The 18,716-nt window shown below is 44.4% G+C and overlaps 1 protein-coding gene across 3 annotated transcripts in view; it reads right to left on the bottom strand.

Moving 5' to 3' along the window:
- UNC79 (unc-79 homolog, NALCN channel complex subunit) overlaps positions 1 to 18,716 on the bottom strand; it is a 210,180-nt gene that overhangs the window by 54,260 nt on the left and 137,204 nt on the right. For all 3 annotated transcript variants that reach the window (XM_045571940.1, XM_045571941.1, XM_045571942.1), the window contains 5 exons: positions 16,134 to 16,283; positions 14,300 to 15,517; positions 11,603 to 11,710; positions 5,354 to 5,437; positions 1,836 to 1,938 (listed from right to left, as the gene is read on the bottom strand). In XM_045571940.1, the coding sequence (XP_045427896.1) occupies positions 1,836 to 1,938; positions 5,354 to 5,437; positions 11,603 to 11,710; positions 14,300 to 15,517; positions 16,134 to 16,283 (1,663 nt within the window). The remainder of the gene's footprint in view (positions 1 to 1,835; positions 1,939 to 5,353; positions 5,438 to 11,602; positions 11,711 to 14,299; positions 15,518 to 16,133; positions 16,284 to 18,716) is intronic.

Below are 18,716 nucleotides of genomic sequence, written 5' to 3'. Positions count from 1 at the left end.
AGAATAGAATAGAATAGAATAGAATAGAATAGAATAGAATAGAATAGAATAGAAATATTTCTTTAAAATGACTTTTTAAAAACATAGGATTCACATATGTAGCCAAAAAGAAGATAAATGGCAAGCAGGAAGGCAATCAGGAGAGATTAGACTTGGAAGGTAACACACGAGGGGAAACTACACCAAAGCAGAAGCCAAAAGGAGTCCTCCACGAGCAGCGAGGTGCTCCCCATGTGGATACTCCTAGGAGCTGTTTGACACAGACACCACTGCTCTTCGCTAATGCTCGTCAGCAGGGGCCAGCTGCATGGATCTTTGCTCCGGCCCCTTCCACCCCTCCCTACTCTCCTTCTGTCACAAGACCTCCCCGTTTGTCACCTGGGCCACCTTTACCAGGAAGTCTCCTTGTTCCAATGAGATCTCTCCAAACCTAAAATCCCATACGTCCTATTCTTTATCATGTGCGCTGAATAAGAATTTATGTGCCAGGCAATGTGTAGGGAACTTAGCGTATAGAATACAGAAGACAGTGCCCGGTCCCGCACTGGCCAGTGTTGTTCAGAGGTTAGAGCACCAGCCCATAAACCAAAGGATCTCGGGTTCAATTCCAAGTCAAGGCATGGATACAGGTTTAATCCCCAGCCCCAGTAGGGGCATATGTGGGAGGTAACCAAAGAATGTGTGTCTCTTTTTTTTTTTTTAATATATTTTATTGATTTCTCCACAGAGAGGAAGGAAGAGGGATAGAGAGCTAGAAACGTCGATGAGAGAGAAACATCGACCAGCTGCCTCCTGCACATCCCCCACTGGGGATGTGCCCGCAACCAATGTACATGCCCTTGACCAGAATGGAACCTGGGACCTTTCAGTCCGCAGACCGACGCTCTACCACTGAGCCAAACCGGTCTCTGCAGAATGTGTGTCTCTTACATCAGTGTTTCTTTTTCTTTTCTTTTTTTTCTCTCTCTCTCCCTTTCCCTCCCTCCTTTCCACTCTCTCTAAAAACCAATGGGAGAAAATGTCCTCCGGTGAGAATTAACACACACACAAAAGAAAGTGTCCCACCCCCTAGGGAACTGACAATATATCACAGACCACGTATGTGCTAACAACTGAACACTTAAAATAGCCTGTGATGAGTGGTAGAATAGATAGATGCATCAAATATTATGGAAACTTGGAGAATGGCATGACTAATTCTGCCTTATGGAATCAGGGAATCCGCCTTAAATGAGGTTTTGAAGCATGCATCGGAGTTCACCAGGCAGAGATAATACAGAGAGAAGAGCACCACTGAAATCACAGAGGAGAGCACACACCGGACATGCTCTGGAGACGCCGAGGGGGCCTGACAGAGACTGCCCGGAGAGGACTGGCAAGGCCATACCTTCACAAGCAGACGGGCCTTCTGGAATGAAGGCAGCTGCAGTTTATCCTATGAGAAACCTGGGGATACTGAAGGCTGACACACCATGACACAACCAGTTTGAGATTCAGAGAACAGACCCTGCTGGTAGAACAGGAATAAGCATCGTCTCCAACTTATCCCATACTAGCAATTTGAAGCTTCTAGTTGAGGGGTTTTATTTGTGTGAAATGACTGTTGGAATCCTTGGTAAGCGGATATTATCTGTATTCATCCACATTTTAAAAAATGACTCTGCCTGCCCATATGATGCCGTGTTTCCGGAATAATAAATGAATACCAACACTTATGGCTACAGTCACGTGAGGAACAAATGATAGCAGGCCTCCTCTGATGGTTTCTCACAATCACAGGGAGCAAACGCTCAGATCCCGCCACCAGCGCGAAGGAAGTCCCTGTGTGCGCTTACTTGTCAGTCATCACCGTCGGCTGCTCATCGGTGAACTCCTCGGGCGCTGGCACGAACATGCTGACGATACTGGGCGCGGACAGCAGGCTGGACTTCGTGGCCCCTGGGCGAGCAGCAAAGAGACAAACGGTGAGTTAACATCTGCTTCTTGGGGCCAGGAAGAGCCCCGATCTCCTCTTGTAAATCCTCCGAAGGCCGCATTCGCAGGGGAGGGACGTGGGCAGCCCAACCCCTCAAGAGTAAAATGAATTCAAGACTGGGATTTGCTTCTGCTCATATGGCTTGAAGAGCCAGACTCCTGTCCCTCTCTTTGCTTCTTGATCTTGAAAAAAATCAAAAAAAGTTCCGGTGCCAATAAGGACAAAGATGAAAAAAGGGAGACATCTACCCAAGACGACTCTCAGTGAGTGCTAAGCCTTATTTGCTAGGCATTAATGGAAGCTGCCCTTACGACAGTGTTTCTAAAATCGCACATATGGACTAACACTAACATGTGACTTAGGGAAAGGAAGAAGATCCCAGAACTCCACTCCCCTAAGTAAGGGGAGATGTTTGAGCTGAGAAATACCCGGTGGTTTTTTATAATACTTTGGAAATGAATATGGTAAGCCCCAGAGCAAAATATTTCATTTTTCAAACTGAAATATTTAAAAATGAAACATCAAGTGTTTTGTAAGAATCAGCCAGTGTCTTCGGCCAATCAGTACCACACGGTTTAAAAGGTGGGCTTTTGGTGCCTTCAGAGAAATCTGAGGCAGGAATCTGGCAGCATGGTCCAGGGACGAGTCAATCTGGAGTCGGGAGACTACTCTTGGTCAAGGAAGCCAGCAGCGCGGGGCAGCTTTCCGGGCGTGGGGCAGCGAGGGCCCCCAAGAACCCCAAAGTGGTGATCCAGAGGCACGCTCTGCTTACGGAACAGCCTGAGCCTCTGCGTTCTCCACGCGGGAGAGAAGGCAAGAAAACCCAATGGCCGTGACAGAATCTGTTTCTCATCAGGGAACTGGCAACTCGGTGCTGAGAAACCAAACATAACTGTATGATCTTTCCTCAAGTCGGGGAAAGATAATGATGCAGAGAGTTGGCTTCCAAAGGAGCTGACATAACAATTTCAGAAACCCAGCCAAGCAGGCAGTGTGCTTCAATCCGGGGAGAAAACGTAGTCTGGGAGACTTTGAAGAGGTAGAATGCTGCCAGGCTAGCCAGACGCCCTCGCCTGATCAAAGACCCCAAATGTGAAGCGTGAGATCTGTAGACCCAAAAGGCCGAGGAAAGTATCTGAAAATATCTTTATGTTACATTTAAAGAACCCAAATGGGAATCCAAATTTTACCACTGTATCTATCAGCCGTTTCTGAGATACTGCTCTTTCCTAAGTGCCCCCAAGTGTATCGATAATAAAGACCTCCAATTGTTTTCTTAAAAGATGTAGTTTGGAATGGAAGCAACAGTATTTATTATTATAAGCATAAGAGTAAATTGACTAAGAGCAGGAAAGGCAAGAACTGGGCCAAGCCGAAACCGGTTTGGCTCAGCGGTAGAGCGTTGGTCTGCGAACTAAAAGATCCCAGGTTCGATTCCGGTCAAGGGCATGTGCATTGGTTGCGGGCACATCCCCGGTAGGGAGTGTGCAAGAGGCAGCTGGTCGATGTTTCTCTCTCATCGACGTTTCTAGCTCTCTAGCTCTCTCCCTTCTTCTCTGTGAGAAAAATCAATAAAATATTAAAAAAAAAAAAAGAACTGGGCCAAGATAAAAAGAAGACAAGGTTGATTATAAAGTGGTCAGGTAAACAGCATGAAGCGGCTTCAAGAAACCAAAACATGGAAAGTTTAAACCCAACACTCCACATATTGTTCACATTGACAGACCATGTCCACCAGATTCCAAAATGCCTGTGCTAAACATGGAAAAACTCAGCCCATTAGATGTGGTGACATATGCACAGTGTTACCAGAAACATAAGAAATTGATTATTTTAAGAGCCTGAGTCAAGGCTTTGAGAAGATCACTGCCTATTGTTATTATGCAGAAATCACAATTCAAGTCAAGAAAAGGGAGGAAATCAAAGTCATTTTTTCAGCTGATTATTATCCAGTACAAAGGCCACCAACAGCAGCATGAAGTTGTTTTTTCAAAGGACAGTGCAGAGTGTGTGATGCGATATTGCTGGCAGTCGCCTAGAAAAGCATCTAGGTTCAGTTATGGGCAATGGTTCCCACATGGCAACATGAGCTGTGCTGGGAGAGCAAAGAGCGATGTACCAAGGGAAGGTGGGAAATTCAAAGGAAGCCATAGACCTCAGCTACCTTTTGTTGTAGCTGAGTCACCACTGAGCCTGCAATATTAGTGGCAGTCTCATGATCCCCCGTTGTTGGCAATACTTCTGGTGCCACCACCTATGCTCCCCTACTAAATACCCAGTGTGCATGCCACACAGAACAGAAATAGAAGGTTCTTAGGAACCTTATAATAAAGAGAAGACCTCCTCCAAAACCCAACTCCCAAGCTGGAGATTTTGAATCTTGGCAATAAGAGAAAGCATAAAGGATAGGTCTGTCTATAGCAAGCATGCTCGCACACTCAGTCCCCACGCTGCATCAACAGGCTCTTCATTGTACCATGAAAGACCCTCACCGTCTTTGTTCTCACCACCTCACTCCATGTGTGTTGCTGTGTCACTTAGGTCACAGACAGGGACCAGCGTTTGCTCGACCACCCTGATTTCTGCTTCTTAAAGCTTTTCCTAGAGCCCTAAATGAGAAGAGTCTCCTCTCACCTGACATGGACACTATAACTGCTACTCAACACCATACAAATTTTAGCAAAATCTGGAGATAAATATTCCCTCATCCCAGGGAAAATGAGAAAAGTGACAGGAATAGCAGGTCTTCTTGATCTAAGGGGCTAAGAGATGTGGTCCTAATTCATTTTCACTTTTTACAAATGATAGGCTAAGCTGCCTTCTGAATTTAAAAAGAACAAAAGCAATGATTAACTAGCCAGGAGATGAGTTTTGAAAATACCCATCCAGATGAACTTAGCACAGACACATTCTCGGCTTGCTCCTAGAGCAGCATAAGGTCAAGAGCGCCCTCTGTGCCATTTCAGAAGGCTGACAATAAGCCATTCATCCGTGCCCTCACCATTCTGGAGGGAACACAGAGGAGCTGGACCGTGCCCGGAGAAGCAGATTCGGGGTGACATGCAAAACGGACACCTATGGGGAGGAATACCTAAGGACCCAGGGGTGTGTGTTCTAGGGCAGACTGAGGAATAAGCAACAGGTGACTATGGAGAGAGACTAGACTTGATTGGCTTGGTCCCGAGGGCTGGAAAGTCTCCCTGAGGAAGAACTTCCTGTTGGTCCTGTTCAGACCAGAGAGGTCACGCCTTCCGGCTCCCCGGAGGTGTCTGAGCAAAGGTGGGAGCCATGTCACAGAGCTGCCAAACCAGAGGTTTGCTGGGAGGCTCAGTGATGAGCAGATACAGTGTCTTCCGTTTCTCATGTGACTCCACTCACCTCTCATCCTCAGAGCCTGTCCCTCCAGGTCAGGGTTTAGGCACACTGGCACGTTGCACTGGCGCTTCCCCGGCTGTATCTGTTCTGTGGACAAACAGGGCATCTCCGTCTCAGTGTGGTCGGCTAAGCACCGTTCACAATCCAAAGAATTTAACCACTGATCTCACGGGGCCATGTTCCCAGGCATCGTTATTGTTGATGATTAACATTTACAAGAAACACCCTGCTTTTTAGGGCAGGCCTGTTTGGCCTTTCACTTTACATCTGCCCTTCAGGTCTATGAAAGGCAATCAATAGCAGCAGAGCATCTACAACCACCCAAAAATAGCCCCGTTCCACCACTGCCACCCCAGAAAGGGCTCAGATCCCATCTCTCTTGATAGGAAATGAAAACATAAGAGGCTAACGTCACAGCCATCAAGAAATGTTTTACGCAAACCAATAAATGCATAAGTGATCTTCTGGGGCAGTGGCCAGAACGGTCATACAGAAAACGTGTGGAACTGGTAGCAATGCAATGACAGGCGTTTGAGGACGGAGGAGCAGGAATAAGGGGGCAGGGGCGGAAATGGGGGGGGCGGTGCTTCAGGAAGGTTGGTTTCATGTGAAAGATGAAGCAAAGAAGTAAGCCATCTGCTGTCCGTGGACAGAGGAGACAGGCACTTTGTGAGTGAGCTGGTGCATGCCGAGGGGACTCAGTCATGACCCGTGCTTTAGGCTGCCTTTCTCAGTGTGTCTACGTGACTAGATCTGTTCCTTTGCAGGCTAGTGAGTCAATGCATCAATGTATGTGGTATGATGTGCTAACGCTGAACTACACGTTCATTGACTTTCCTCTGACCTTGATTTGGGGAGAACTTTTTATGGCGCGAACAAAAACAAGAATATGTTGTGCTGAAGCTCTAGTTGGACTTGGTGACCAGAGAACCAATTTGAAGGATGGAAAACCAGCCCAAGGAAACCTGGGTGAAAGAAATTCAGACAGCACGGAAATAGTGAGTATTAACTGAGACACCAGAGTTTGGTTGAAAAGTGAAAAATTCTGTTAAATGGGTTATTTGGCATCATGTAGATTTCTTTTAGATTAAAATTTAGATTGGAAATTGAGCTCTATTTGCCTTCTTATCTCTACTGAGTCCATCAAACGGGGTTGTCACTGTAGTCAGAATTTAAACTGGTTTGCTTAGGCTGAGCTATCGATACTTGCTACGGAAAACAGGACAATGGTGAACTACTCTTTGGAGCCCACAGGTCAACCGAACACAAGCTGGACATTTAATTACTAAGGAACTCACCAAACAAAAGCTCTCATTCTCAGTTCCTTACACACTTCATCTCAGTAAAGAGCAAATTCGCCCAAACGCTGGAGACTGGCTATCCAATGTCTTCCTCCTGGTCTCTTTGCTTCTTGGCTTTTGGGCATTTTATTACTCACTACTGCCTATCAGTAAATGAAAGATAAAACACTAAACCCTCAACATGTTAACAACCCTTATAAAGGCCTGGAGAATTGAAACTATCTAACTATCTGCTAAATGTAGGATTGAGTATAGTGTGTGGGATTCAGTCATCTAGACCAGTTCTCTCTTTTTTCTTTCCTTCCTTCCTTCCTTCCTTTCTTCCTTCCTTCCTTCCTTCCTTTTTAAGACTGTAGGGAAATAAATTGAAATTATGTAATTATTATGGTTTTGAAAAAATAACAATATCTCAAGATTTTGGGTCTGTGGAAATTATAGTTCCTGGTCTTAAAGAAGGGTATTAAAATAACTGCATATAACCGTAGCCAGAAAGTACTAACCCAGATACTAAATTAGCCCGATCCAAGTTTGGCCCCCAGATCAGAGTGACAAATCCTGATATTTTCATAGTTCATGCATATTGCAAAGTGCTTTCACATGTGTAATTATGTAACTCAAATGAGCCGTTTAATTAAAAAGAAGAGAAGCAGGCACTCAAAAGGATTGAGGCCATAAGTACTGGCTTGAGAAAGTGGTACGTGTGCAGAAATACATGGTAATAGGGTGTAGAAAGGGCAGAGGGGTCATGTGTAGACCAGACATGTCACGGCAGTCAGTTCTTACTTTAAAATTGGGGTTAGATGCACTTCCGTCGTATGAGCGTGAGGGTGTGCGGCTGCACCCTGGTGCCCTACTGACTCAGACACACAGCTCACATTCCCAAACCTATTGGCAGACCATGACGTCACTAAGCTGACATTGGCTATTATTATTATTACTACTAACAAACCCTTATTTGGGTACTTTACAGTTTATAAAACCGAGAATATTAATGACCCGGTATTTCGTTTTGTACTTTTAATTCACATCATGAAATCATAGTGCCATTCCTTCCTTTGACATCATTTAACTCCCAGAAAGATAAACCTAATACCTGGAATTTGGGTCTTAGATGGGGGGATCAACCTAGATGGGAGAACAGGTGGCTCTAGAATGCTTGGAAAGCTGAAGTAGACTTATTAATTACGTTAAGGGCTTTAAAAATTATTTGAACCACAGAGCACACGAGAAAGTCTATTCCTTCACAAGGGGGCAGAAGGGACCAAGGGATCGTGGCATTAGCTCATCGGCGGGGTAAAACGGGAAGAAAAAGCTTGGCCCACCAGTGTCCCAGTTGCTGATGTTATGGGGGCGCTAAACTGAGGTTCTAGCTGTCACTTCATTAACTGGCTCCCAGTCAGAGCTCCCAGGGACCCCCTTTCCATCTGCCTATCCTGAGCTATAAGGAGGAAATTAGGAGGTGATTACGAGGGGGATAAACCTGCATGGCACGCAAAGACTCTACACATCCAGATAGAATCCTAATTGAGTCTTCGTCAGCTTTGTCAGGTAATTGTTTGGTCAATTGTATGCTCCTATCCAAATGAAAAACTAAAGCCCTATGCCATTCCTGGCGCCTTTCTCCACTTGGCAGAGAAAAGCACAGTGCCTATGGGCACTGTCTGTAGCCTGTACATATTTAGACCAGCAACATGATTTTGGTCATTAACTTTTTATTTATGTACTTTGCCTTGTTCCAAAAAGGTATTAAGACAGATCATTTCACTTTGAATTCATAGTGCAACTTTATTTAATGGAGCTTGTGCATATATAGTTTCCATTTCCATTATATTCCCTGATTGTTCCCATGGTGTGTGTGTGTGTGTGTGTGTGTGTGTGTGTGTGTGTGTGTGTATTTTAGAGTAGGATGACATATATCAATTCTTAAGGAAAAAAATGGAAGCTGCTGAAATTATGTTACTTGGAACCAACCAGCAAATAAGGTGGTCGTAAAGCCAAAGCATGTGGACTCTGAAGTCAGTGCTGTTTCAATCTCTGTATGAGCCTACTATTGGAAAAGGGTGACTCGGATAGTATTCCACAAGCACATTCTAGTACACATCTTTATCCGGTTATCTAATGTGTTTGTGTCAGAAAATTGTGGTAACAGTTTAATTCTGCAATTAGGCACTGACAAATATGCCACTGATGAAATGTCAAGGTATAAGCATTTCAAAACCAGAAAGAAAAAACAAAACAAAGCAGAAAAAGCACTTCTGCCAGGAGACTGCCAATGGGAAAGCCACCTGCCGCTGCCCCCCGATTCCTCTCCAGCAGCCCTCCCCTCCCGGCCCAGCCCAGTGAGAAAGGCCGAGCACCAATGGTGTGCTTTTCTATGGGATCCCACATACTGGGATATGCGAGGGCTTGCGGCCATTCGCTCTCTTCTAAGGACAATTTTAGAAACTGCAGCTCCGCACTACATGACCCAGAAGGGGATGGTGGCACCTCGGATGACTGGTCCCCAGAAAGTCTTGACTGTTATAGGCAGGATCCTCAATCATGATACCAAGGCAGCAGCTGGTGTGATGTGAAATCAATCGCAATATTGCTTTTCATGTAATTAGCATGCTGTTGGATTCATGGTGGTCATGGCATGCTGAGCTACAAAATAATCGGCTAATAAACTGATGAAAGAGAGGAATGTGATGGGAATTCTGTGTCTTGGAATCCAGCTTAACTGAATCCATGGAAATGATGCAAACTAATATGGAAAATCTCTGATGCTTCTGGTTGATTGGTAAAACTTACAATTGTATGACTCACTTGAAAAGTACAGCCTCTTTAAAATCCAAAAGTGAAGCTCTTTTAGAAGATTTAAGAAATTTAAAAATTAGCAGCAAAAAATAAAAAGATTTAAAACCTCTAATGATTGAATAATTTCTCCAATTCTCTGTTTTTAAAGACAACAGAATTTCCTATGAATAAAAATCCTTACTAGTTAGCTCAGCGTATAAGACCCCTGGCATTATGCCTCCAAGAACCATCTATTACATGCTTTTAATAAAGAGAAGGAGGAAGGTGGAAATCTTATGATGTGCTATGCTAAATCTGAAAGGGCTTGACTCAGTCATGAATAGGGATTATGGTACATTTGCTACATTTATTTTATGATACATTTAACTAGCACCAAACTCAAACTGACTTAGTCATCCTACCTCGAAGCATACCCAGCTTGGAATTCTAACTAAATCCACTACCTTTTTCTTTTTTTTTTTTTTTTTTTTTTGTCATCTGGCTCATGAAAATCAGGAGGAGAAAATACACTTTCATGATTTTAGTAAAAATTTTAGCCTAGACGTTGTGGCTCAGTCAGGTGGTTGAGCACTGATCTATGAACCAGGAGGTCACAGTTTCAATCCTGGTCTGGGCATATGCCCAGGTTTCGGGCTCAATCTCCAGTAGGGGCATGCAGAAGGCAGCTGGTTAATGATTGTCTCTCATCATTAATGTTTCTATCTCTCTCTCCCTCTTCCTTCCTCTCTGAAATCAATAAAAACAGATTTTATTAAATGGGCATTTTATCAGGTTATCAAATGGATTTTTTGTGATAAAGAAGAACAACTAGATTCAAAACTAGCCATTCTTCTTTGCTACCAAAAGGGAAAATAACAGGCACTTGGAAATTCTTTCTTAGAATTCCTACCATCTCTATCATAACTGATTGTGAATTATTCTAAAGCAGCATGGTATACTAAAAAGAGCATGAGCTTTTGAAAAGTCAAATAGATCTGGCACCAATTCCTGTCTCTACCACTTAGTGGCTGTGTGACTTTAGACAAGTCATTTAGTCTCTCTGAACCTTTGTGTCCTAATCTATAAAATGGAGTCAATAACTTCTGCCATGCATTGCTAATGTAAGGACTGAATAAGACAACAATGTGTGTAAACCACTCACCATAGGTGTCTGGCACAGGATAAATGTAACATCATGCTGCTCTTATCACTGATATGACTGTGAACTCCTTGAGGAGAAGGGATGTTATTTTTTCACATCTGATCCCCAGTGCCAAGCACAGTGCCTGCACCCGGCAGACACTTAATAACTAGTTGCTGAATGAATGATAGCATGAATGAATGAATGACAAAGATGATGATGTTGTTCTGTACTACTAGTCCAGAATTTAAGCTAAGATCCTTATCGGATTTTTCAGAATCATCCTCATTTCAAGAGAGTAACCAGCCCCTCGGGCAGCGTCCACATGGAACATAGACGATACCAGCACACGTGACCAGAGTTTGCAGAACTCGCACCTCTGTTTGCATCTGATTCCTGCAGACCATTTCCTATTCTAAAGTCTCTTACTTGTCTCCACTGAGCCAGGGAGACACCCTTATCCTCCCCTGAGCGGAACTCAAACTCCTCGTGACAAAATCTAGGACCCAACAACGGAAGGCAGTTTCCAAACAGTTGCCTCTTATAGATCTTGTAAAAATTTCAGGCCATTTTTATTTCCTGGTCTAAAGAACTTGATTCAGCCATGATGCTGGGATCATGAGATATCAAATACATCTATTTTATGATAACCCCGAAAAAATTTTGTTAATGATGGAGGGGATTCAAATTAAAATGTTCCATGTAAAATTCTGCCATACATAATGCTTTCCACTTGTCCAAAAACCCATTCCATGTTTTATGATTAGGCTTGTAATATGTTTTATTATTTTATTGAGTGACAAAATTCAGTGATTATTCCTTAACAAGTGAGAAAACTTGGTCCATCAGTAACCATACTGATTTATCAAACACTTGAGATGTTGACAAAGGTGAGCCCATGCCTCAGGGTCTCTGAGAACACACAACGTAGTGTCACCTAGCTAACACAACATTTAAAAAAAGAAAACCAAGTGTGTGAAAACTGAAAATAATGTAGCAGATAATGTTCCGAAATCAATGCAAAAGAAATCTTACTTGATATCGAGGAATGGCTGCTTGTTTCCGGCACACCTGCCTCTAAGGTAGGGGCGGACGAGGATTCGCGTGGCATTTCCAAAGTAGAAAGTCCTTTAGTGGAGGGATCTACAAGCACAAATACTATTTAAAACTCAGGACTCTGATTAAAAACAAATTCTAGATAGAACCGTTTCTTTATACTACTCCCCCCCCCTGGCCTAATACACTCATTCTACTTATATACCTACTATACACTTTCTGGCCCTACTAATTACTTCAATGGAATTACATTCAAATTTTCATGGAGAACTGCTTGCATATTGCACTCTGCACCTCTCAGAGATCAATGACAGCATAAGGACAAAACTAAGATGCTCACACTGCCCGTCCTTGAGCAGGTCTCTTCACCTTCTAGACTGAATTTCTTTTTATCTAATACCTAAACTCACTTACAGTTCATCCCATCTATCTATATCATTCCACCACTCCACCTTTATCAGGTCTAAACTGGCAGTTGGACATCTCTTACAATCCAGGACCACTGGCTCCTAACTGCTGGCTGCCTGCCTGATTGCCCCCAACTGCCTCCCCCCACTGCTGACATAGTCATGCCCAATTACTCCCCCTCCCCCTCCCGCTGGCCTGGTCGCCTCTCTCAGCCCTCCTCTGCCAGTCTGGTCACCTCACCAGAGTTATCGGCCTGGCCGCTATGCAGCTTGCTGTTCAGTTATCGGGTTGTCCCTCACTAACCCCCTGTCGGCCTGGTGCCCCACACAGCTTGCTATTTGGTCATTACTGTGAGGGTGTCCTGACCAATTTGCATATTACCCTTTTATTGGTATAGATACACACCTACCCCTTCTAATAGTCTCCGATATATTCACATTATAGACCTCTATAGTTTCTAGGCCAATGCCTTTTTCCATCTATATGCAGAAACTTTCCTGGCTCCAAACAATAAAAAGTTACCCCGTCTCCCTAGAAACCTTCGGAAGCTTTCTGGTTAGTACCAGGATCTTTCCCTTCCCCCACCTGGCCAGAGCATGCCCTTTTTCAAATACCCTAATGTTCACTCAACAGATTTTCACAGAGCACCTTTGAGGTACACAGCTCTGTCCTCTGAGGTAGAGAACAGTCAGAAACCTCAGGAAATACCTGGGCAAATAAAAGAGCCGAGCCCATCCTCAAAGGAGTGGCTTGTGTATGGAGCAGTAGGAGAAGCAGGACTAGAATTGAGGGACTAGGCCCGATTCCTGGCTGCCACTACCTGGCTGTGTGACCCACAGCAAGGCCCATCACCTTCTCGGGGGGCAGTGTCCTCTTACAGAAAGCGAAGTCTCTGAGCTCTCTGCCAGTTCTCAATGCTCTAGAGCAGTGATTCTCAACCTTTCTAATGCCTGGACCCTTTAATACAGCTCCTCATGTTGTGGTGACCCCAACCATAAAATTATTTTTGTTGCTACTTCATAACTGTGATTTTACTACTTTTATGAATCGTAATGTAAATATCTGTGTTTTCTGATGGTATTAGGCTCTACAGCAGCGGTTCTCAACCTGTGGGTCACTAGCAGGGTTGCCTAAGACCAAGGGTCGTGGCATTAGAAAGGTTGAGAACTACTGCACTAGAGCCTATGAATTTAATAAGATAATCAGCCCTGACCAATTCCATTTGTTTTGAAGAATCATATTCCTTTTTTTAAAATATCTAAGTTGAGAAATGAGGAAGCAGCTGATCAGTAGTATGGCAACACTATAGCATACTATGTTTTAGGCGGGCTACCAGCTTGCCACTTTCCAAGTTATCTTTCTTAGAAACTGTCTCCAAGAAATGGCACTTGAGGCAGGAAATCCCTGTGCTGTGACAACTTCACCACCAAGTGGTGTCCACCGATTAGAGTCTCGGTGATACTAAACTTTTTTGCTGTTGTTCTTGACGGGACACAATGTCCACCAAGTTGCTGATATTGTTTAAAATATATTATATAATCAACTGTAGGCCCTAAATGAGTATACGGCCAATTATTGTATTAATTATTCTCAGCACCTTTTGCTCTATTTTAGCCCTTTGTATTTGTTCCTCTTTTGGACACTATCACAGCTCACTAAAGTGGGGGGGTGGGGGGGGGAGAAGAGAAAGCAAAAGAGTTCACTCTAATGGCTTTTGCTGACTGAGGAAGACTAAAATGATATTTGGAGTATCTTGATATGAATTAACCATTGCCTCTGATTGCCAAGGATGGTAAAAAATTGATTGAAGAGCGTAGAAACAACACACACAGAAACACTTATGGAGCCAATAAAACACATCTGAATCCAACACGTGCAGCCAGGCAGGAAGGATTTGGAGTGATTACGAAACAATTACAATGTCACTCCCTGACAATATCAGGTTAAGAATGTATGCTAGCTGGCCTGGCTCACTAGTTGAACATCGGCCTATGAACCAGGAAGTCATGGTTCGATTCCTGTTCAGGGTACGTGCCCAGGTTGCAGGCTAAGTCCCCAGTGGGGGTGTGCAAGAGGCAGCCAATCAATGATTCTCTCTCATCATTGATGTTTCGATTTCTCTCTCCCTCTCACTTCCCTCTCTGAAATCAATAAAAATATATTTTTTAGAAAGATTAAAAATGTAGACACAGTCAAAACCAAGAATCTAACTGGTACGATGCACAAACTTGAACGTAAGGCTGGGAGAAGGAAGAGGCAGGAGTTTACCTGGATCCTTCTGTTCTCCCAGTTTGTCCAGAATGTTGAAGGAGATGTCCAGGTACTCTCTCTGGATGGCACTGACCGCGATCTTCCTCTGTTTCCTCTGCCTGGGAACGATCTGGATCTTAAATTCGGATTCCTCAGCCCCCTCCTCTTCAGCCTTCCTCTCAGGATTCTGTTCCGTGTCGGATTCAGCACTGGTGTCGGGCTTCTCGCTTTCCATTGGGCTCTCGGCATCTTCGGGGACTTTGAGGAGGACAGTTTTTGCCCCTGAACTTGGCATCAGCCCTCCCAGCGTCTCTTCTCCGATGCCAGGGTCCAGGGTGTCGTCCAGGGACATCTCGGGGAGAGCAGACGACTTCTGAAGGAGGTCTCGCTTCTGTTTCAGCGTGAGCGGGCTGCCCCCGGGGAGCTCCTGCAGCTCCCCCAGCTTGGCTAAGGCCTCAGAGTCCGCGGGGTCTTCCAGAGCTACAAATCGGAAGTCCTTGTCCCCTGCCGGCTGATGGGACCCCGAGTCCTTCGAGGAGAAGTCTTTGGAACAGTCCTCCACGCTCACTTGCACAAGAGGAGCTGTGCTCGGGCTGAGGCCGGAGGGGCGGCTGGGGATGGAAGGCGGGGAGGCAGCCTTTTTGCCAGCGCCACGGTCGTTTCCCTGGCCCGTGGTCTCCTCTTCGTCGCTCTCCACTATCCGCAGAGGGGGGAGAGGCTCAAACACGAGGGAGTCGCTGTCGGACGTGGAGAGCATGGACTGCTTCTCGGGCCCCGAGGCTGAGTCTGAGGACAGATCGATGAGATCGAGGTCCTCTTTGGGAGCGGGCTTTATTGGAGAGTCGACTTTGACCTCAAAGGTCTCCATGCAGTTCAACCTGACCTCCGGGATCACGGGCCTCCGCCGCTCCTGCAGGCCTTCCGCGGCCGGGAGCTCGGGGACCGCGGCGTTGCTCGGTCTGGCCGCAGAGTTCTGTCTAGGCCGTCCGTGGTCATGCTGTCTCTGCGTGACGTAGGCAGCCTGGGCGGGGGGCTTATCTACGTCACAGCGGTCTATGCAGGACTTCCTACGGTGCTCATCTAATGTAAACAACAGGGAGTCTGCGTTCCCTATATCAAGAGATTTTTGTTTTAAAGAGCGCAGCTTTTTTTTCTGAATGCTTTCTTCTCTCACACAGTGGAGAATGCTGTCTTGCAACGCACCCGTTTCTCTATAGTCAGCCAGCTCTATTTCACCTGATTGAAACAGAAAAAGCTGGTACTATTTTATGGGGAGATGTCACCATTGTTTCTTTTCCCCCTCATACGTGGGCATACCATTGACATCAATCATGATCACAATCCCAGCGCCACCAGAAGGCCAAACTGACTTTCTGGCCATGTTTTTTTTTTGTGTGTGTGTGTGTGTAAGGTTCATTCTAATTTCAAAAACCAGAAACCCTTGAATGGAGAGAACCCACAGTGGCAGTTTAAGATTTAGGTTTCCAAAATCAGGCTTCAGAAAAATTCCTCAGCTCTGTTCATTGGTACAGGAGAAGGGATCGCTTTGGCTGGGGCTGAGCTAGGGAACTATAGTCAAATTGTGTGGAAGAGAAGCAAACGTTTTGCAACAAATCAAATCAAGCAATGGCCCTCTAGCACAGTCATGACGTTAATGAGGTATCTGTCGATTCACATATATATATAAATGTGTGGGTGCATATATATATATATACTGTTTGTGCATACATAAATATATAAAATCAACGGTATTAAAATGTGTCATAACATAATAAAATTAAGGTTTTACCCCAAACAAACGGTAGAGTACAACATTTCTGCATAAAAATTACTAAGAGGAAAAAATTCATACTTCTCTGTACATTCATCTCAACCGGCTGATATTTCACCATTTTGCTGCCGCCTATCCTTTTCAATCTTGCAAAAAAAGTTTGAGACTCTTTATTGCAGGGTCCAGTAGGTGTATCATGAATATCAGATTCATCAAAAACACTATCTTCTTCTAATTGGGGAGAGAAAGTCAAAATTACACTTAAGAGGTTATTCTCTCTTAGGCTGTGTCTACACAAGCATTTCAACGAAAGCATTACATGGAGCCAAGGCTGGGGTGGTGTCTGCGCCAGCCCACATCTAGCCATGGCTCGGTATGTCATCGGGGCATCAAATCACCCATATGTTCCACAGAGCAACCTGCTATCCAAGGCTGCCCTTCATTTTCCAGGTGACAGTTGGCAGCATTTTCAAGAGGGACATTTCAATGTTCTAACAGAGCCTCGTGCAGAAGCTCTCCCAATGCGCTTAAAACCGGGTAATACATAGGTGTCAGGAGTCTGGGGTACTGCTTGACATCCCTGCCTCGGGTGAATTTTCAGGCTAATTTGGCAAAAGAAAATTAAGCAAAATGAGTGGTTCTCACTCTTTCCAAAGAAAAATATGCCTTCTTAGGACTTGAGAACTGGCATAGACACAGCCTAACAGTACATGCACCTTATACTTGGTGAATGCAAAATACTGTACTCTACATTTGGCAATGAAACACACAACACACAGAAAAAGCTTAGAAAGGCCACTGGCCGTCTTAAAAGCTCCACAAATGATTATGGGCTGAAGGAGTAAACCAAGGAAAAAAGAAAACAGAAAATAACATTCCCCCTAGTTCAGACTCTTCTCTGAGGAGTGTGCCATGGGTAACTACTGGGAGTCCCAGAAAGAATCTCTGGCTCATAGGCCTGAGGCCCCCTAAACAAAGTGGCCCCTAGAGTGCCTATCGAGCGTGTTTCTATGTCCTCCTCTGTCCCCATTTGGCCCATTTTAAATCAAAGACAGATACAAAAATGAATTTATCAGGAAAGGTTGCTATGCTGCAGCCCATCAAGTTCACTTAATTTCCTAAGTTCTTTCGTGCTCTGGAAAGGCCAAAGCCATGTTCAAAGCAGCAAAAGAAATGGCTACAAAAGTGCACTTGATACCAGGATAAATGAAATCAACCTACTCTTGGCGTGGAATACCACTGAAATCACAGCATTTGGCCTATGTCGACATCTACCTATGTGACAAAATGAGGCTCAGGTGTGATGAAGGTTATGTAGGCTTTCTAGAGTATACAAATACAGAGTTAAAGTTTTGATCCTGTCCTCAGACACAAGAGTCTATAAGTAAGTGAAATTTGAAGCAATAGATGTTAGATAAACCAAGAACAGTGATCCTTTTTGTCTAAAATAAATAAATAAACGTTAACCATTAAAATGGATACAAAACTATCAGTGAACTTCCACAAGGATGAGAAAACCTATCAAACTCCTGTGTCTTGAGGAGATGCAACCCAGTGACCTATTTGCTTTTTTTTAATTTCCCTTATAAAAACACACTCCTTTAAAAATGCAAGTGTTTGAGGATAAAGTTACACAATTGCCATTGTATAGCTGCAAAATAATTCTCAGTTATACTGAATAATAGAGAAGAAAGGCTTCAGGATAGCATCGCCCATCTAGAAAGGGTCACCTGGGATTGGCTCAAACACTGAGCCCGCATGTACCTAGATCTACCCAATTTCCCAGAAACAAGGAGCTAACCTGGTAGATAAGATATTCTTCAGAAAGGGTCTGATTGATGCCAGAACTAAGTAACTTAGTACTCCGAGATCCATCTAGAGCCAACCTAGACTCAGCCCTCGCAGCCATAAACCAATCATGGAACGCTGGCTCCAACCCATCCTACTGAGATATGTTCAGAGCAGTCAACCAAGTCAGACTCCATTAACACCGCTCTCTAACACACCAAAGGGTCATGGGACGCTTGGCTGTCTCCCAGGATTGGATTCGGTGATGTCACCTTCTACGAGTCCAGTCACCCCGTGACGCACACGAAAGATAAACACCTTGGCTCTTCAAGCTATCCTTTCACTCCTTTGTGGAAAAGCTATCAATATAAGAAGTCAATATCGGAGATAATGTAAACCTATGCAGCGCAAGTCCTTCATTCCAGTTGCCTTAAGTCAATTCTTATTGAATAAGATAGCCTCAAAAAGCATGTCCGCAAATGTAGACTCCATTCACATCTGTGAGCACAGAGTCCAGGAGCAAACGAGAGACCGACAAGGTTACATGGCTCCACTACATGCCGACCAAGCACCACCTCACAGCCCAAGGCGAGGTGTTTCCGTCACGTAGAAAAAGGCCCATAAAGGTCTTGTAACCAAACAGTAGACACTCTCTACCAAACGCTATATCCTATTAAATTGATTTCAGAAGTACATTCATTATTTCTCTTCCATCTTAAAAATTAAGGCCGCAATGTTCATGGGAAAGTTGGAAAATTAATGAAGCAGTCAGTGATAGTTTGACTCCAGAAGGACACCTGAGGCCCCTTCTGTCTCCTAACCTAAGAGAAACACTGTCCAGAATGTGTTACATGCTCAGACTAAGTTTAGGATAGA

The sequence above is a fragment of the Pipistrellus kuhlii genome, unplaced genomic scaffold (assembly GCF_014108245.1).
Source record: "Pipistrellus kuhlii isolate mPipKuh1 unplaced genomic scaffold, mPipKuh1.p scaffold_m20_p_41, whole genome shotgun sequence".
NCBI lineage: Eukaryota > Metazoa > Chordata > Mammalia > Chiroptera > Vespertilionidae > Pipistrellus > Pipistrellus kuhlii.
The sequence above is the reverse complement of the archived record's forward strand: the minus strand, read 5'-3'. Positions and strand labels throughout refer to the sequence as shown.